We start from the raw sequence: 20,723 nt of genomic DNA on the forward strand, positions 1-20,723 counted from the left end.
CAAATGATATCGGGCCCGCGATAGAGTCTAGCAGTTAACGTTATCGCCTGACTTTCAGCTCCAGCCAGGCTGCGGGACGGCATTTGAGCGAAGTCATCATTATCGGCCCTTACCTCTATCCGGCCGCCATCGCTGCTACCATAACGACGCTGTGGTTAGCAATCACGGTGTTTGTCTGCGCGGCTGATTACGGGTACGCTGGTTGAGACCGTGACGAATCTTTCGTTTCCATATTATTACTGCTGTTACCTCTTCTGAGCGCTTATCTCCATCGCACTATCGCCGACGGAGACAGTATCTTCGGCCAGTGGCCAATGGCAAACGAAGCTGCAGACTCAGCAACAGCAGCACCGATGCCGTCGTCGCTGATAGAAATTGCACTCGACACTCACTACTTACAATATCTTTATCTAACAAATGTTCTCGTTAGAATCGATCCTCTGCCGGCACGTGGATACATCCCTTATATATATATATACTCCCTACTAATGCGTATATAAAGGCAACGGCAGTAAAACGTGCAGAGCTACACCAGATCCTATGATTGTGTTCAGCGAATAGCCGTTGTTTAGAATTTATAAAATACTCAAAAAATATTTTCTTCCCTCTCTCGTGCTTAATACGTGCCCGAACGTAAATACGTGAGACCTTGATGCAAATGTAAATCGTATCGATACCATCTTAATTGATTCCAAATGATCCAAATCTGAGAGGAGACATGACGCGGTTGTGCATACAGGCTCTTTTTTAGGTAAACGCCGTTTCGACAAAGGGGAGCTATGCGAGTACATGTTCGCTTATCGGACTATTGCCAATCGAATTTACTACTTTGTTGATTCCTATCCCGTCCTGTACGTTTTTGAGTAGTGCTTTGAGAATCATTTGTCCTTCCTTCCTTCCTTCCATGTCTCTGCTTAGTTGTCCGTAGACAAAAAGGTCTCCACGACCTAAAATTCAGCATAGATTCTTGTAGACAATACCTTAGTTGAACTTATAGTTGACTCCTCAAACGTTATAACATGTTCATAAACATTCAACGGCTGTCCAATGGAAGCTAGCCTATAAAACATTATTCTCGATCATGTGCACATCGTTAAGAGTTACGATTGATCCATTATGTACATGCCGCGTGGCTGTACTTCGGAAGCAAGGAATAACATATTTTGGAATTATTTATTATATATATATATATATATATATATATATATATATATAAACACTAGCAGTTCGGTGTATTTCATATTCCTCCTGACAACTAACTCTGGTGGCCTTTTCTTCAGATTGGCGTCGTTAATGTTGTTATCTCCGCTATCTCGGGGTTGGTCCTTATCAGTGAAATTTGCCGCCGCGTTATCTTGCCGCGACGACGGCGAACAGACCACAACAGCAGGACAGAGCGTTATCATTTCACAGGCCGACACTCCGGACGCGGATATCAATAGTATCAGCCATAGCACCAGCAACACAATCAAGCACAGCTGCGGAGGCATGAGTTCCTCTGAAATATCAACGCTGTTCGTTTACTGGTTGGCAATGGATGCATGTGCCCTACCGCCATTCTTCGAACAAACATGCCGACGACAACAAGCCATATTGGGAATAACGATTATAGCGAATGTAAACGAAGCTATTTGTGCTGCCACTGCGTGGGTGTGTACGTTTCTACATGCCCGCTTCTACTTGTTTCCATTTGACTATTTAACGCACGTACAAAGAGGTGCTGTGGCGACGCTATTGGGAGTTGTAAAACGGACAATCCAGCAAAGAACAAATCGAACGAAGGCTCAACAATTAGGACGGTGACAGAATGAATCTTTTGTAGGGCCAATTGCTAGATCCGGAAGCCGCATTGCCAGACGCAGATAGCTTCCATGCAAGACTAATAAATATATCGTCGGCCTATTATTAATTGTGTATGGGCATTGTGTAAGAGTGACTCTTACTATAGCCTTGTAGTTCGCTGGGACCCGATGAAGCTTTATTTTCATGAAGCATTTCTCGGTCAATATCATACAGTATGCGATAATACGTCTGCCTATCTATTAGGCCGATTAAACTGGCCATCTGATTATGACGGCTCTATGCACAGATCGGCGATTGACGTCTGGCAGCGTATCTACGCAGAAGAGGAATCCGCTGATCTTATCATTTGCGACGTAGCCTTGAAACAAAATTACTCCCTTCGGCTCTCGGTGTTAATCGAGCCTGAAACATATATATACACACACACTAAGTTACGAGTTATCTATCAGATAAACGTACTAGCGCAAATATACCAATGGCTTTTGACTGAGAACGTACTATTGTGCACAGCCAAAAGCATTTGTTATAGCTAGTAAAGTTCAACATTCTGCAACTATAAAAAGATTTAATCATAAAATTTTAATGAGAGGTAAGTACGTCAGATAGTTTCTTTCATCCATACTATACGGTGTACGATAGTACGGTATGTTGTTTATTAGGCCGATTGAAACGATGGTTCGGTTATGACATCTCTATGGAAATATCGCCGGATCCGCGACATAGTTGACAGGTCAGTGCAAACCAAATGGGTACAACCTTAAATATTGTTATCTTTGCGGGCTTATAAAGGCTTGACATCGTCAATAGTGCAGCGAAATTCAGCGTAGCCATATGCAACAAGACGTGCTGTCCAGGGTTTAGCGGGCTTGTACAAATCCCCTTTATTTTATGGAAGACTTAGAACGATACTTGTACAACTGTTTACCAAAATAGCAACTTAAATAGAATAAAACTTGACCTATGCAGTTAGAAACTGACATACTTTGAGCAGAAGTTCTCTTACTCAAAGTTTTGACCTGTTCATTTATATAGAAAGTTTAACATTAGACGCCGGCTAGTGACTATCTAAGTCACCAAGTTGAACAATTGTTCCACAATAAATTGTACCGTTGCTACTGCCGTACAGATCTAGGAGAAATAGTTGGATAACAGTGTAGAGCTATGAGATAGCTCTATTCAGTTAGTCATAAAAGTACGCAATTTTCTCTTGATGACGTCTCACAAACACCCGGATGCGTCCTGGTCGAGGGTTATGTGTGTAAAGCCAGGATGTTGCCCACGATAACCCTCCTTATGATGAATCCCGTTTACTTATTCGAGACGATATTTTTGTCCCGGATTATTTTAGGCGATTTATCATTTTTATTTCAATATCGCGATCCAACCTAAAAAGCCGTATAATCGAAAAAAAAATACGGCCCTGAGATAATTCCCTCATTAATATGGTTCGAGCAGTTGGGTGTTATACAGTGTACAAGATCTATGTACATCTGTAATGTAATTGCGAGTCAACTGAGCTATTTTAAATGCTTTGCTAAAAACCGTCATCGTATTCTACAATACATGTCGAAAGGGGGCAAAAGTAAGATCAGTTACAGCTTTGAAAACGCAAAGGAAGGTGGACGTATAGATGGTTTCACAATATACAAAACTAAATAAATGGGCGATGATTTTGCATTTAATAGTGGACAACAAGGAGCGCCACTAGGTTAAAGTGTTCACGGATGTCCCTATATGGTACCGAATTTAAAATTACGTTACAATTGATTTGCCAACATAAACGTGCTCTGGAAAAGTACTTAGAAAAAAAAATACCCAAATCCAAATTTCCGCTACATTGAACAGTAGCTCTTTGTACAGATAGCGACAGCCTCTGCACGCCAGCTAATATCCTCTCTGACTTCATTCTTCACTCCTCGTTTGTATCCTAGCGCCAAGTAAACCCCAATTTTAAAAGTACAACAAATAATTGTATCAAACTGAGATAGTAGACCGTGCGTATACATGAATAATACTTGTAGCACCTTTGTCTGATTGGCTCACGAATTCAGTATTTCTTTCCATCATACCGTCAAACAGCTCTCAAGACCTATATTTATCTAACGTTACTTGCATTCCACCTTTGTCTAGCGCAGTTGTGTAGTAGCTTGTGTAATACAAATAGAGCTGCCTGACGAATCACGTCTCTGCGCGTGAGGGAGAAAAACGAAGAGGTGCAGAGAATGAGAGCAGCGGATGCTTTTTGTACAGTAGAAATCTCACCGATTGCTCATTGTCGATGGGTGGATGCCCCCGTGAAGTGCCGCCAATCGGCCCACTGAATACAACAATATATATATATATATATATATAAAACACTAGGCGGAAAATTCTGGTAAAATACCAATCATTTCCTCGTTCTGGTATTTCTCTAAAATGTAATGAAACCTAATAGTGACTGTGTCTCAAACACTCAATAACAAGGCCACGGTTATACATTTAAGGACAACATAGCCTGCAGTCAATGCAAAAGAAGAATCACGTTCATTATAAATTTTACTTTTGTACAAAAACCACTCAATCAATTACCTTTCATATGTATATCGACGACACGGAGTAAGCAGATGAGCCGTTCAATTGCATTATTCTAGCCAGCCGCTGCAGACAAGTATTTTTGTGCCTGCCGGATATCGCCCGGGTGACACAGTTGCAAGAGACATTCATTTGGGTGGGCCACTCAGGATTGTGTTATCACCGTAAGCTCGATATCGGGTGTGCTATAACGCCCGAAGAAAAGTACAAGCAATGACAGACTTTGCCAGAACGATAAATGACACCGGGAGGTCGGAGACTTCGATTTCTGATCCACTGTTAATGGAACAACGATCATCGAACGGTTTTACAAAAGTAGACTCTTCATTACTTTACGTTTTCTAGATACACGCACAAACAACCAAATAACATTAGCGAGAATAGGGTTATTAGGCCTTCTGTAATGGCTTTCTCGGTTTCTAAAGCAAAATTTCTCTGTAGCGAAGGTCAAAACCGGGGTGACGTTTTCCTTATTCAGCTGCAGAGGCTTCGTTAGCTAGTACCTGTTGATGGCAGGAATACCCACAAGGCATTACGCGGTACCTCATTAAAAATACGATCACTTCAATAATAAGTGCCAAGGCAACTTGGTATCGAAAAAAAGAAACACTTGTGCCATTCTAACAGCTTGTGTTGCGTTACGGCTCTACAGACAGGCAAAGGGTGAAAGTTATTTATGAGTCCTATCCGTTATATGAACCACTAATTACAGTATGCCATATTTTAGCTAGTTAGTATATATCACTTGCTGATTGCTTTGCCTTACGAGTTTTATGCCCGAAGTTGCATAGAATTAGGACTACTGTGAACGATGTTGAACGGCGCCTTTCCATTTTACTTTGGGCGTGCGTGCTGTGCAGACATACTATTACATTTAAATTACACACCTCGTATAGACCTCCGCCGTCATTGGCACGACGACCATCACCGCCACTGAACGCTGAAAACCGATGCAATCAACGATATAATAATATTAAAAAGCTTATCATTGGAACACGCAGATATCCTTGCCAGATTGATTAAAAAAATGTACATGTATATAAAACGTACATCTTACAAATATTAATCCTTTCAGTAAAACACATAAATCAGCAAAACTAATGAAGACACCAGCAAGAACAGGAACAAAAATAGCCATGTTTTCCTTATTTCATCCATGAATTAGCATTTTTCACGGACTTCATTAGCCGGTGCAGTAGTTCTCGAGCGACGTTTTTGCTCATGGCCTTTCTTGGCACTTACTCATGCCAGTCCTTTCTAATGGTGAACCAATGGTGCGTATCACGTCCAAGGAAACAATTCAGTCGCGTCAAACTGTCGCGATAGACGCCTTGTCATACTTGTTGTTGTGCGGGTTAGCCTGTTTTTGGTAATACTAATTATATACTATATATGTTAGTAAGTTGACGTTTGTTGTACAGTTAGTGATTTATTTGCTTTCCCAGTTCGGTTCGTTCCGGTACCTCATTTCAGCTGGCTATGATGCTTATCATATGATTCGTAGATCAGCTACAGTTACAACAGCTAGCCGCATAAGCAGTAATGTTATCTATTGTAATTGTTATCAGCAGCCCTTGCGTACAGGTAGACGTAGACAGAAAAGCGCTGCGGTAGATTTCGACCTTACCGCTGTTATCACTTAGGCTGTTTGTGCTTCTCCTTCGGCTACACAGCACCACTGCGACTTCTACAGCGGAGAAACTGCTGTGTGTAAAGATAACGCGGAAAAGCAGTCAGCGCTATTATCAGTAACGCATCACTACTGCTACTACCGTTCGTGTTAATGCTGCGATCGTCAGCTAGTGGAACATCATTCCGCCCTGAGTCCACAAAGCAGTAGTCGAGGGAAGCGAGAGAAGTAACACAAACTGAAGCATGCTACATATTAGATCGTGCACGTATATGGATAGACGCAGACCGACCGACCGACCGACCGACCGACCGACCGACAAGTTCAGTTGATCAGCGAGTAACAGTAGCTGGCTTCTGAACAGAAGTTGTCAAATTGAGCGATCCACAATTAGAGTCCAGTCATCGCGAGGTGCGCTTAGCGATCAGCGTGGTATGGGGTTAGTGCCAAAGGAATGTTGAACCGGTGATCGCATTGGTTAGCAAGAACAGTGGGTGAAACTTTTCCAGAAACCTGCTCTCACCCCTTGTGTGATCAATTGTGGAGTAGTTGAAAACTTTCTGCGTCGAGTTACTGCTATCGGAAATGAGGTGAGGTAACATGGCGGAAAGACGGGGCTGTGGTCCAGTTATAGGATGACAGCGACGGCCAGAAAGAAAAGGTTAGAGAATTAGAAGATTTCTGCGCATGATGACGATACGTTGACATCTCGTATTCGATGGCTTCAATTGGATTGGATATAAATTGAGCTATTTGATAGCATTGCTTACAGCGTTTATGATTAAATTTTGTCCTTTTGTATGGAAAGCCGATAGATATATTAAATAAGAAAGTTTTTTCGAGTCGTTATCAGTCGTTGTAATGGTGTTTGCCGCTAAGGGACATGACGGTGAAAACAAATGCGGGCAACTTGATTAAGCTTGCTCGAAACGGTATCACAGTATTGGCATGGAGGTCCTCGTTTTCCATGAGGTTTCCGTAAAAACTGGTTTTTCTTTATACGTGATAGCTTCACCAATCCAAAAGATTGTCGCAAGCATGATAACGAAAGCGGCCAATGTGATTCAGTTTTTCTCTTCGTACGCAACGCAATGAGCAGCGTACAGGGTTATTTAATAATCCTAATGAACGCTTTTACTGAAATAGCATTTTGGGTCACTTGGATAGGTTATTTTGATTGATTTTTGTTTACACGTAGACTTTTATTTAAATTTAGAAACAGGAAATCCCATGAAGTTTTCCTGCACGTACCCCTACAAACGTATCTATCTTATGTAACTTTCATTTGTCTCGATTTGGGCTCTGAGCCAATCACACATAATCTTCAAATATTACTTCCACACATTTGTAAATAGCTTTTTAATAATAACAGTGAGTAACATAATGCTGATACGTATAGAGTCGTTGGCGTCTCGTTCGGATACACTAGACGAAGAAATCAACGTATCTGAAGTGTATTCTATCTAATAAGAGGCCAAAAGTCTACTAAAACATTAAAAAAGTCCGCATCATCAAAGTTTCGAAATCACAAGAAGTGACCTCTTGTCTCATTTTCATGAAATCTTAAGCCCCTTTAATGTAGTACCCATGGTGAATGCTTTACTTCGAATATTAAAGCTTATTTGGTCTCTTGACGGTCAGGAAATCTTCGATTTCGATTGCACAAATCCATAAAATATTTGACACTAGTTGCTGTTCTGAACAGGAGCCACGAGCCTCTTCCACGTTTTTCCGTGCGTTTACGTTCGATTTGAAATAAAAGTTCGTTTAGTACCCGCGGGGTCAGCTAAAGGCATTTGTGAAAAAGACAAATAATCTGTCTAAGTTTATGACCCTTGCCAACCTTTTCACGCTTAGATATATACATGTGCCACCTTTGATACGGTTACGCATGTGGAGAGCGTATACACGGTCCCCTTGTGGAAAAAGGGGACCTTTTTCTTAATCTCGTTCATATGCATAACATAGCCACGAGTTTTTAGCCTTGTTGTGGCTACGATTACCTTCGGCGTCGGAACGACGTGGCTCATGAAGTCCGTGCTCCGGATGTTTACAGAGAAGGCCAAATTAACGCTGTATTTATTCCGCAGGATCATATCATGTACTTAACGGTTCAAGTCATCATCTTTACTATGTTATCTATAGAGCAGGCCTATCGTCGTCCCAGCTACACCGCAAAGCACTGGCGCTTTTCTCGTGGGCGTGAAAAAAATGATGAGGCAAAGTGAATGAACTAGCGATATCATTGGCAAAAACAAACGTTGCTATATAAAGTTTATCTTAAATAAAGTGTGCGATACAGAGTCCGAATAAGGTTTCCTTGATAACATAGCGGCGTGTCCGCGTATTTCGTACAGCATAGAGTGACTTAACAAAGACGTACCGTATCAGTTGGCGAACTATAGGACTAAAAACAACAGTTGGCCCTCTTTAACTAACCAAATGATTTTTCACCGACAAATACGGTCCAGTGTGGAAAAAGCTAAAAATGTACTAAAACATCAAGATACGCTATTGAACCTGCGAAAAGAAGGGTACTGAAAGATTAGGGAAACCAACTACCATCATTGTGCTGAAACGACTTTTTATCATCTAGTTACTGTCAAGTCCTTGTAAGTACTCGCCACCTTTCTTCAGAAGACACACCAATTTTTCTAATCTAAAATCCAAAACTTGTAATAGTAGTTATGTAAATAAAAACAAAGTAGACGGTAGCTAACTTGCCCGCTACTAAAAAGGACCTTCAGCGCCTCTAGGAGGTACTCAACAGAATTTTCTATTTAGCGAAACGAAAATTTCGAGCGGCTAGCATAGAGGGCGCTGCAAACATTCAGGTCAGCTTTTCCTCATTATGCGGCAAACTGGGCGGAGCATTCCCGGTGTTGGGAAAGGGCTTCCTTGCCCAGAGGAGCGAATTGTGGGGCGGGCACGTTCGGGGGAGGAGCGGCGAGAAGCTAGAACCGGGGCAAAAAGAGAGAGTGTGCGTGTTTTCAGCACGAGGCAGGTGGTTTCATGTACGTCTACCGTTGTGTCACGGCACTGGCGTAACGAGCATCGAAAGGGACGATCGATTGTGCAAGAGCATGGAAACGATGACAGCAAGTTTCAATAAAGATGTTAATAAAATTCTCTGACAGTTACCAATTTCTGTTTTCGCCATGTTTGTTCATTTTGGGAAGTGAAATTGTGAGATGGTCATAAAGATTCATAGAAATCGAAACTTCCGGATCGGACGAAGTGTCAGCTTTGACTGGCTGTAGGAACTGCCCGGAAGTGACGAAGCGGGGTTCTCAAAAGTTCGCATATTCGTCTAAAGATAAAGAATTATAACGATACGTTGCCTTTTTTTAATTGAAATACTTGATAAGTTGTCTATTTAATGTGAGATCAGTGACCTGGAAAATAGATTATTTCATATTCTTCGATTGATTTATCTGTAGGCTACAGCAAAGCTGCGTAATTTGCTAGTTTTGAAAAATTTATCAGCTATAACCTCAGCATATTCTTCTCCAGTCATCTCTGACCCTACTGGATACGGAAAAAACACGTTACGCGCTGCTATCTATGATGAGTAGCGATGATTTTAATAAAATATCATAGCTGATTGACGTCTAACAGTCATTTTATCAGATTCTTATAGGGTCACTTTTTATAGAGCAGGTATGATGTCATGTTGCTGCCTTAGTCGGACTTCATTCATGTCTCTTACTCTTCGTTTAGCCAATATATTGCACGTAACACAACCTGGCTAGTTGATCAACCGGTTGTCTCATTTACTTCGTCAGCGACTGCAATAAGTGATGTTACTATTTTATTGCAGATGTGCAAATGGACGAGGAACTTGCGCGCTTGGCCGAAGTTCTTCGGCTGCCACAAGACGTTCTGAGATTGACCGACGGAAGCAGAACTCGGCAGTCACATGAGCAGGCAGATCCAACGGGGCTTTCGGGGGCTGGCGTGTGCCTCATGTGTCGCATAGGCCTAGAGCGAGGAACTCTGTTTGGTCCCTTCAGAGCGTCACTTCGATCCGTCGGTTCAAGCGAGAACAACAACAAGAGAAAAAAAAGCATAAGCCGGAATGATGCTGCTAGTCCAGAGCAATCGATTTCGGCAGAGCTCTCCTGTGATATTGAGGTAAGGTATAACGACTTAAAATTTAGACACTTCGTTGTACAATACTGCAAAATAATACCAAACAATGGAACGTACATTTATATACAAGTATATAGGAGCATTATTTTTTCCCGTTTTAGGCTTATCCCAGTGAACCACTGAAGTGAGCGTATTCTTTTTATTTTGCTCTAACAATCGTTACTTTTTGGGTCTTACATTGTCTGTGCGTAAACATTAGGTTATGGTTTCCGGCGCATTGAGTGTTCTTAGTCTCGAAGATGAAGCGGGTGCCTGGTTAAAATGTATCCGTCTACGTTCTGAAACTGATGAGCAGAATAGTACTACTTTACGCGAATCAAAGAAGCGTCAACAGGACGACTCAACAGCCCCTGAAAATGTAACGGGCTGCGGAACTAGTACCAACGCCAGCTATCCTGGCGCCAACTGCCTAATCCTGTATCAAGGTATTACAAACCTGAATAAAAGAGGACTGGCTCAGTCTAATCGACAGAAAATCCGTCCTACCCTTTGCTTACCACAAAAGCGACCTTACGTGAATGATGATTCATAAATAACCGATTGATCGGCTGAGTACCAAAGAACGTCCGAACCAGCATATGGCACATACAACATTCCAACTGAACTCATTCATTGCACAAGAAGAGCATCGAAACACATATTTTACATTAGTAGATATTTTCGCATGAGAATGTCAGATTTTTGTAAGGATTGTCTATCATCGATGTAATCTTCCCGGTTCATTACAAATGCCCATTGATGAATGTTTATCTTTCAGAGGGCGAAGTATGCCTAACATTAACCGCTGATGTGGCGCCAAATGAACCTCTTGTTGCCGAGTTTCGGGTAGCATTCAGCGATGCGCCCATTAAGCTTGAGACGCAACCGGCCGACGTTGATGTCGCGTATACGCAAGATCTCGTAGACGAGTCTCACCCGTCTAACGGAGAAGACACTGACTTGAAGATGCAGGATGCTGTTAATATCAAAAGTTCACCAGCCAGGTAGGTCAAAGTTCTTCGCCAGTTTAAGCAGTACACCTGTCTTCATTTGTCGTAAGCGTCAGCGGGTCTATGCAGAAAGTCTTAGACATTTTACATGACAGTTAAAAAACTAAATTGCACGGGCAACTTTTCGATAAAGGAACGTCACATACATTGTTGCCACAATTAGAGTGAACAGCGCCTTCATGATTTGACCCTTGAGAACAGAATATCTTTGTAAGATGGATATGTTCATATTATACAAAGCAAATAATAAAAAACATTGAGCTTACCCCAAAGAGATCTAGTTTTTGTGGTACTGAATTCTTTACCATTACGATATCAGACACCAGTCGACTATCCCTGTCTGTATCTACGGCAAAATATGATTTCGGGAAGGCGTTGTCAAAGGAGACGAAATCTATACTAGTGGAAATCAATTCCGTTTATCAGTCTGCAGATTCGCATCCAAGCTTGCGTGTGCCTTCTGCTTCTGATGTGTGGCAAAGTGACAGCATGCAGACACAAAACGGCGTTGGCTACCTGTATATGTGTAGTGGCCTATCAGAAATCAGATAGTTTCTTTTGAAGTTTCTTTTGATTAAAAAGTATAAACACAGTGACGTGATTTGTCATTTATAAGAAAATAAAACACGAGTACGCAGATTATAGTTGTTGAGTTCGTATTAGTATATAGTAAGTTACGAAAAATAATAGAACTTAATTGAAACGTTTACAACCATGGCCAGCTGGATTTTGCCCTACCAATGTAAGCAATTGACAACGGGCGCTCGTATTTACATCAACGAAACTTTTTTTTTACTTGCCTTTTTGTCGTTCTATACAAAGCCACATCTTCAATTAGCTACATACGTTTATTTGTTTCATTTGAAATGCTTCTGTGCTTTTTCTATGCTCTGCTTTCCCCGTTACAGTTCGCCACGAGCTCCTCGGTCACCAGAGTGCGTTCTTCGGGTAACTGGCGATACGGCAGCTTTAGCCGCAGTCTCGATGGCCACCGCAGCCCCAGCGACTGGGCCTGTCTCTTCGGCAGGACCTGTTACGGTTAGCACGGCCTCAAAGATCGAACCGCTGCCACCACCCTCCGTAGGCGTTGCAGAAAAACCAGGTACGTACTTACGATTGGTCTTGCAACCCTCATGCCATCAGCATTTTACCACCGCGTCACTATTTAGATGAGAAAGAAGCTCAAGCTTGGATACCGCGGCGATTAACAATACTGGTGCATGACGAAACAATCTGTTATTATTATCTGTGGCCAGCAATTTAGCGGACGAAGCACAAAACAAAAATGCGGATCAGACATTTTGAAGATAGTGCGTATATTAGTTTATTTGCTCGGACATAGTGAGGACGTGCAACAATTACGCGCCTAGATCTCCAAACATTGAACTATTCGGCTGTTTGTCGTATGTGTTGCCCAGCTCGAAATGGCATCAAATCGTGTCCATATGTACGCTAGTTACCATCAGAACCACGTTTTCCATAACTACTGCATTTTACGGGACGGCAGCGGTACACAATTGCGAACAAAACGATTGATTACTATGTGCCAGTGTAGCACGCGGCAGGTGTTCGCTCTAGAATAAAAGCACAGCCCAGCTGCCGCCGAGGTACAAGCGCGAGCTTAAAGACTGTGGCAGTCCGCAGAGAAAACTATATTTGCAGATGTATACGACGAGTCGTAGTTCATCCTTGCGAGAACAGTTTATCCTTAAGGCGAGATGCATACGATAATTTTCATAAGTGATATCTGTTGGCTTAATAAATACACTCTGTCTGGATTGTCTCAGTTATATGAGAGAACAGATTTCGCCGGAGCAAAGTCGTATATTGGTTCGCTTCAGGACAGCGATAGCTATTGGGCTTCACTCGGATACACTGAGCATGAAATTGCACCTATCACTAAACCTCTCAGAGCTAATTACGGGTACTCAGCTTTACTTCAAAGTGAGTACGTCGCTTATCAAGGAGCGATTATGTTTGGCAGGCATCAAAACGTGCTTCTATATTGAAATGAAGAACGACCAATTCTTTGGTTGACAGTGGATTACGTAAAAACATTACGCCGTCCTACTTAATGGCAGCTCTACTCCTTTCTGCTTAATACGCTGACGACGTGTTTTTTGCCATCCAGCTAATTAGATGTTGACCCTTCGCAGGAGCACTGAGGAGAAATTATTGACTCGTCTTAGCAGCTCGTGTTTGCTCACATAAATTACATAGTGGCCAGCTATGCTCGGAGAATAATGAAGTGCCTCGTTTTGTAAATCGATCGATCGACCAGCGTTTCCCTCGGCCAAAGCACACCGTCGACTTCAGAGTACTCTATTCAGAAATCTATTATTAGTTGAGCTTCGGGCCATTGCGATGGGTACGTAGGACGACACATGAGCCATCAAATGTCCGTAAAGCTCAAAGGCGTCCACGACAGAATTCCTAGTGTCGACTTATTAGCTGCCAGTGTCGCTATATTCTAATACGTAGCCGGTTTAAATAGGAAATGAGTGCTCCGCTGAATTGGCTAATCCTTTATGGATCGATTGCCAACAACACAGTAATGATCAGTACATCAATAATCTTATCTTCAATATACAGGCGTTTGCAACAAAGATGCTAGTCTTGCGATACCATTCTCGTGATTTTATCGAACTATTATAAATCTTTCCAATCTACTAGCTCGCCGCTTAATATTATTGCTATGATAACATGCCTTCCAAATAACGTGCACTGCCAATACAACATGTTTGACTCGTAATCTTATCCAATCATACAGCCAATAGAAAAAGAAGTGTCCTTACATACAAATATCGGGGTAAATACACGGCTTATTGCAGCACTGTAGGTACTTGACGCTTGTCAACGCAGCCGCATCGGCCTTGCCCTTTTGTCAAAGGGGTAGGGGTTTGCCCCTCTCGACGAAGTGCTACTAACGCGTCCGACCGTCTCTTCAACCAGCGTTATCGAATTGCAAGTCTTTTTTTTGCTCACACCACAATTACCTTCGTTTGGCGCAATGTGTCAACTAGGGAAAAGAGAAAGTGCGAGCGTGCTCACGAAAAAAAACAAGCGATGGCAAAAATTGGCAAATAGAACTGCTTTCACGGCGCGCGTCTGAGCGGCCGTCGATCTTCGCGATGTGACAGGGCCAGTAGCGAGCCGGACGCAAGAAACAGATGCTATTTATGCCGTGTTTTTATCGACTTTGTCTCGGCGATCCTGTTTCTTCGAGGCAAGTTTATGGTCTATTCTTTCGTTTCGATTCGCTCACACTATCTCGTTATCACGAAACCTTTATAGAATAGAAATAGAGACACAGGCTAATGAAATGTTAGCAAAAAAACTAGCAGGTCAAATACAAATGTTTGTTCGTTTTATACGCGCGCTCCAATAAATCTAATCTTCGTCAATCTAATCTATTAACTAAAAACGACAACGATCAGTAATGCCAGCTAACATTGAGCGTGACTATGGAGCATAGCGTATCTGTATGAAACGCTCAAATACAGCGTCGTGCCCAGGACGAAGGTAAATAAATAATCGGCTTAAAGCTTTGATGAAAACACTGCTTTTTGACGATTCGGAATCAAAATGCATTGCCGAGTACTAGTTGGCCTAACTTTCCACTTGGAGGTCTTTGCGCAATGCGCACCGTGCAGGTCTCGACACCGGAGCTCGGAACCGTTAAACAGGAGAATAGCTAAGATCTCTAAGATAAATAACATGCATAAAACTTAACGAACCAACACCCACACTAAGGGCAAACAACTGTCTAGCCCTAAAATAGCCTACTCTTCAAAACCGAGAGATTCCGTTAGGCTTATTTCATTATCGCAACAACTTTACAGAACGGAAACGTTATCAGTTAATTTAAGTACAGGGTAATAACCCAACGAGATAGATTAAACTCGCATTACGCCAGTCAATATGTACATTGCTTGCTTGCATCTCATACCGCCTGACTTAGATTATGGAGCTTGTCCGTGATTTGTTTGTGAGCTGCGCGGGCAATTTTAAAATCACCTCACTTCCGAACCAAGTGATTTGATAGCAAGCTATTAAAACGATAGGCTTTGACACTGAGGGATGGATACATTGGCCGCGAGGATCATCATGGCTGCCTAATATGGAGGATTAACGTTTTGTCAAAAGTTAAATAAACGAAGTAGTGCTACAGGCGGTGATAGGCCTAAAAGGCCAACTGCAGTGAATAATCCGAAGACACCAGGTCCATTAGAATTTGAAAAACGTAAAAGGAATCGCTTTATAGTACATGATACACAAACCATTATTGAATTGTTTATTGCTTGTTTTGCGCAACAAATAGCCAATAAGACTTCTGAGACTGTATGCTACCCACCAGTCGATTCCTTTATCTTTCCGTTTCGTACTAAGATGAATACGTCAGCTCAACTTGAGGTAGAATCAAGCCATAATTTAGTATGCCCTCGAAAATTGATCTCTCTTATAATGTTGATCTAGCTATCTTTTAGCTTCGAAATATAGCGACCGCGTTTATCGTACGGTATATGCGAGTTATTCGAAGCCCGTTCTGCCCTTGTATTCAGTCTATAGTATATAGATCCCTCAAAAACAACGTGGAACATTATATAGACAAACGAGAAGGTGATTCGTCGACACCTACGCTACGCCTGTACGATTATAACAAATATTAGAACAACTCAGATAGACGATTGACTACGACAATCCGTCTATCTGAGTAATAGGATGTACAGAGCCAATAATAAAGTTATCGTCCTAAAGGACACTTGGCTTTAATACACCCGCATTCCCCTCTCATGTTTACTCTCGACTCTCCTTGAATCCTCTGTTAATGGTGATGTCAAGAATTAATTGCGCTATTGGCCGAGCTTCGTCGGTAAAGGGTTGCTGACGACAGGTGAACAATCAGGGAATTACGGGATATCATTGAAGGCGTCCCGCAGCTCTCTGCGGACGCTTGGCCGTGGATATACGAAATGAGGCAACGCGGCTTCGCTAACGCGTAGATACGCATTATATAACGCTCAGTACTGTCTTAGCTCATTAACAGATTGTCTCAGTGGCAACTGAATACAAATACACCTGGCAAAATGAAATAGGCGGCCTACGCCATATTTCGTACATCCACTTCGAGCCGCTTCACTGGCTATTCGAAATTATGCCAACTACCCCCTGCCCACAGTTTTCGTGCGCGCCATCTACTGATCGGGAGTAAATAATTATCGTTTAGTTATAAATATAGCACAGTCATCACATAAATTAACTATTCCTATTAAATTGTCCAGATTTATTTCATTTACAGTGAAAGTACCGTTAACAACAATAACCTTTCGCTCTGGTTTTCTACTTTACCTCAGCAGAGAAGCGTGAAAAACTAACGTTTCCATTAATAGTTTAGCTTCTCAGGTTGTATGTGTGGAACAACGATATATGCGCGCTTTCTTTAGGCGTATGAGAGCTTGTTAACAACGTTTTGACGATTCGCTCGGTAAGAAGCCCACGTAATACTGGATTATTGTATCAAATCGTGGTGGGACGACGGCGACTTTTGCCTGGAGGTCTGGAGGCGCACAACTCGCAAAAACAAGGTCAACTGAGTAGTGTTTCTACTTCTGGTCTAGCAATGGAGGCAGCAAGAACAATTGCTATAGCCAAGATGGCGGCACGTGCTCCCGAAGAAAATCGGTGCCAAATTTCGAGCGACAATAATTTATTTGAGTGACGATATTGGCCAGAAGACTTGACAATTGTCCTACACAGAATGATTAATGCTGACGAAGCACTTGTAGAGAAGAAACCTCTTTACTACATAATATCTAAAGGTGTCAACGTGGAAAAGTAGCGAAAGTTATTAAAGAAAGTGGTTTATCTAGAGATAATAACCTATGGCAGATAAGTGATCTGTGTCCGTCGCCACGTAACGCTGTTGCCATAAACGCTAGTGGGCCATACAAAGAACTAACTAAGTAATTGTTCAATTATCGTTGCATTATGGTGTTGACCGGTGAACTCTGCTGAGCTTGCGCAAAAGCTTAGCAGACCATGCAAAAAATAGACAGGTCTCCATATATTTGATCTGTCTGGTTCTTGCTATACGCCCCAGTATGACGCAGTACCATTGTAGTTGTTGGAAGCCGATCTAAGTTTCGCTACTACTCATTTTTGTCAGTAAATCATAAGGCCGATGATATTGTAGTTGGAGCCCTGCACAGTTTTCGGCTATGTGACTCGCTCGTTGTTTGATCAAGATTCCGACAGAAAACTACATATATGCAAATAATTATTTTGTGCGGGATCACAAGTAGTGAGTGTTCTACATACTAGCTAAGATGAAATGAACAAACGGGTTCTACATAGACAGAACGTTGGAAATGCTACACGAGTCTTTACGTTGACACGAATAAAGCATGCCTTATCCGTACAGATGTGTCCTATACTGTACAAACCAATTACCTTATACGCTTATCTTGCATTGTTGCCGTATCACATGCGTAATTACTACACAGTTGTTTTTTCTTGCAGCCTTTATAACGTGTATGGCTTATGTCGATATCCGTGCAGGCTGCGTGTTTTGCCTTCGCCATTCCATTTTTCCCCGGAACCAGCCAGAAGGCATGCATTGTACTCTGTGTTGAACCCATACATTATATTGCGACTGTTCCTCTGATGGATTTAATAAATGGTGTGATCTTGTGGTCTCTATGGTATCACAAACTGTTAACAACGCGAAACAATACCAACAGTGGCGGCTGGATAACGATCAGCTTGTCTCTCCGTCAATCAATCTCGCTGCGTTGCCGTTTCGACGCATTACTTGGGCGCGTATGTAAACTAGTGTAATATATTAAACATCGCCCTGAAGCTTGATTCCCATGGTCTCGAATCGCGGCGGGTGACGAGTCCATAGGTCAAGCTGAATGCCTCTGGGTCGACGTGTTTCTTTTTTGGCGCCGCTGCTATTAAGACCACCGCCGTCGCCAGCCAGGCCCACTTTAACTTGCCTCATATGTGCTTTTGCGGTCGAACCACGTAGAGCTGTCTCTACCGCTGCTACGGCCCATAGCAACTCCATCTCACTGTGTCACCTAGCTATCGTTGCGATCAGCGTTAAGTTTTCTCGTTTGACTTCCTCGAGATCTATCTTCCATATTTATTACGCTTTGATAGTCGCTCCCTCTATTTGCTACTGCTCCTGCTGCCGTTATCAAGAATATAGCCAGCGTCATTGCGTTCTACCGTTATCATTCCGCTGGTTCTTACTAGTATTCAAGTTGTTAGCCATGCTCGGCGGTTTAGTGGTCCAACGGGGCTGGTGACGATGGCTATGCGAGTATCAGGCTAGTAGCACCATTATATCTGAAAGCAGCCTGCAACATAGAAGGCGACAGCCGTAATGATTCCATTCGTTTACTCGTTCACAGTGTACAGGTAGGTATCTGTGGGCGGTAATGAACAGACAGCATATTCGAATAGAGGGGGCTATCGCGAAATGAAGGAAAAGAGGTAAGACTAAAAATTCGTCTCATCATTTGATACGGCAAGCAACGACAACTTGGCCCATTAAGCCGTCTAGTTGCGTCCTGCTTTCTCATTGTCAGCAGCACTACCGTCAGACATCCCGTACCCATGCTGACTTGCCCATTTCAACGATGCGTCTCTTTGTCGACTGTGGTCATACATCTCCATCGTTATGTCAACCCAACACTGATGCAGCCAGCTAGGCTATCGGGTTTACAAACAACAAAGAGTATCACAGCTTTTGGTCGCGGTCATATTCATAGGTAAACACAGTTCATAGACCCACACGTTTTTATATACGGTGTATTATGGTACTGTATAATATGGCAACAGCAGTAGATAAAGCGGGTAATGTTAATAGGCCATGTTTTTGTTATTAATGAGCAAATTATAGTAATCCACTGAGACGTCGTCCCCTATGACAATGTAGTGGACAACTCTATTATAACGCATAGTTATTATTAGCAGATTTATTTAGAGGCACGGGATAAAAGAGAAGATAATCACGAATGAAGAAAAAGGTATTTGGTCTACATAAATCATGATTGAGCGTTAAACTTCTTATTTCTACCCAATCAGCGTCACAGATACGCTTGCTTATCACAAAGCGAACAGTTAGCACGGGTATATTATCAAATATAACGTACTATCTAAACGACCTTATTTATGATCGACGAATTTTTACCCTATAGTTAGGTTCGTAATAGTAAAAACTGTTATATAAAAACAATATGTTCACCCACTACGAACTCGTTGTGGGATTTTGAATTTATCCTAGTTTAATTGGTAAGGGCTTTAGCTGTTGCCATGACATTTAGCCTTTCTTGTGGCAAATGCCCAAAAGTATGCATAAGTGTAAAAAAATACAAAGTTTATCTCTCACACACAACTGCTACAGGATACCTATCTAAAATATCCCCTATCAAGCGACCATATCGTTGTAATGGTAAAAAGCGTTTCCTCTACTGCACAGCCCATACATACGGACCAATCAAGATCTAACTCGGGGGCCGTCAGATTAGCCGCAAGTCAAGGCTCTTATTTGGAGCTAATCAGACCCGATCTATCAAGATGAGCTGCGCTTTTCAAGTAAGGTTGGACCGGTGACCTTTTTGGCTGTGAACTAAGTTCTTCGGAACTTTAAAACATCATGGTTGCATTCCGAGCGCGAAACTTGTGTATTACACTCTTAATATAGTTGAGATACATGACTTATACATCGTTATTTGGTCATACCATTCACTGGGTATTTATCAAGTTAATTAATAGAACTTTTCAATACATACCCAGCTTCAATTATGGAAAACACAGGGGGTGAAGATTAATCGAGAACATGCTTCTATAATGGAAAAAAATACGCTAAAAGGTCGACTATCTATAATACAGATGGTACGTACGCAAAGCAAAATCTATCAACTTCTTGAATTGAACTTCAGCCGCGGAACTCATCTACGCTGCAAAGATGTGCTTCGATGAGCAATTACTAATGTGATAACAATAGCATTTAGTTAAATTTATTCAAACAGAATCCACCACATGCCTCGCTAGCACAACTCACGCGCCCTGGCCGAAGACCAAACGATATTATTCAAAGACGCATAAAAAAAAGGTATCGAACCGGTAAAGGTACACCGATGCTTTCGGCTTCTTACCTAACATCCGTTCTTACCTTAAGTGTTGATTATTAAAGGTAATAACTATTACACTATTATATTAAATTAGACTACTCGAACCAAAGAAATGTATACGTGTGAAATCACGATATGACTCACGAAAAAACCAGATATCTTAAGCGCCATCTGGTGTCTAGGCAAATCGTAGTTTTTTAGAATTTCGCTCAACTGTTGCTATAGAGAAAATAGATGAAAGCCCTTGATACGCCAGGAGCACATCGGTACCGTAGCGAGACGTTATCCATTATCTAATCACGGGCGATGTTTTCCTACCTCGCCCAAGTCTCCATCAAGCGGTAGCTTTCGAAAGATGAGATGCGAGGATTGCCTAAACAGTTGCCACAGAGTCTGAGGGAACTGCCTGCAGCGAACATGTCCAACGGAAACAAT

The 20,723-nt window shown here is 42.1% G+C and overlaps 2 protein-coding genes across 9 annotated transcripts in view; one reads left to right on the forward strand and one right to left on the reverse strand.

Moving 5' to 3' along the window:
* Nucleotides 1–20,723, forward strand: part of ush (Zinc finger protein ush) — a 97,377-nt gene that overhangs the window by 64,128 nt on the left and 12,526 nt on the right. For 3 of the 4 annotated variants that reach the window (XM_022847132.2, XM_022847130.2, XM_022847131.2), the window contains exons 2-5: nucleotides 9,825–10,138; nucleotides 10,356–10,581; nucleotides 10,914–11,139; nucleotides 12,054–12,247. In XM_022847132.2, coding sequence (XP_022702867.1) covers nucleotides 9,825–10,138; nucleotides 10,356–10,581; nucleotides 10,914–11,139; nucleotides 12,054–12,247 — 960 coding nt within the window. Of the gene's footprint in view, nucleotides 1–5,847; nucleotides 6,666–9,824; nucleotides 10,139–10,355; nucleotides 10,582–10,913; nucleotides 11,140–12,053; nucleotides 12,248–20,723 lie in introns of those variants that run through there. The other variant, XM_022847133.2, reaches the window with a different exon arrangement.
* LOC111268257 (uncharacterized) overlaps nucleotides 1–20,723 on the reverse strand; it is an 89,567-nt gene that overhangs the window by 53,755 nt on the left and 15,089 nt on the right. For all 5 annotated transcript variants that reach the window (XR_002685087.2, XM_086971610.1, XM_022847134.2 and 2 more), the window contains one exon: nucleotides 5,262–5,314. Coding sequence is in view for 4 of the 5 variants with exons in the window: in XM_086971610.1 (XP_086827736.1) it covers nucleotides 5,262–5,314 (53 nt within the window). In the remaining variant the exon portion in view is untranslated. The remainder of the gene's footprint in view (nucleotides 1–5,261; nucleotides 5,315–20,723) is intronic.

This window comes from Varroa jacobsoni, unplaced genomic scaffold, assembly GCF_002532875.2.
Source record: "Varroa jacobsoni isolate VJ856 unplaced genomic scaffold, vjacob_1.0 scaffold_1269, whole genome shotgun sequence".
NCBI lineage: Eukaryota > Metazoa > Arthropoda > Arachnida > Mesostigmata > Varroidae > Varroa > Varroa jacobsoni.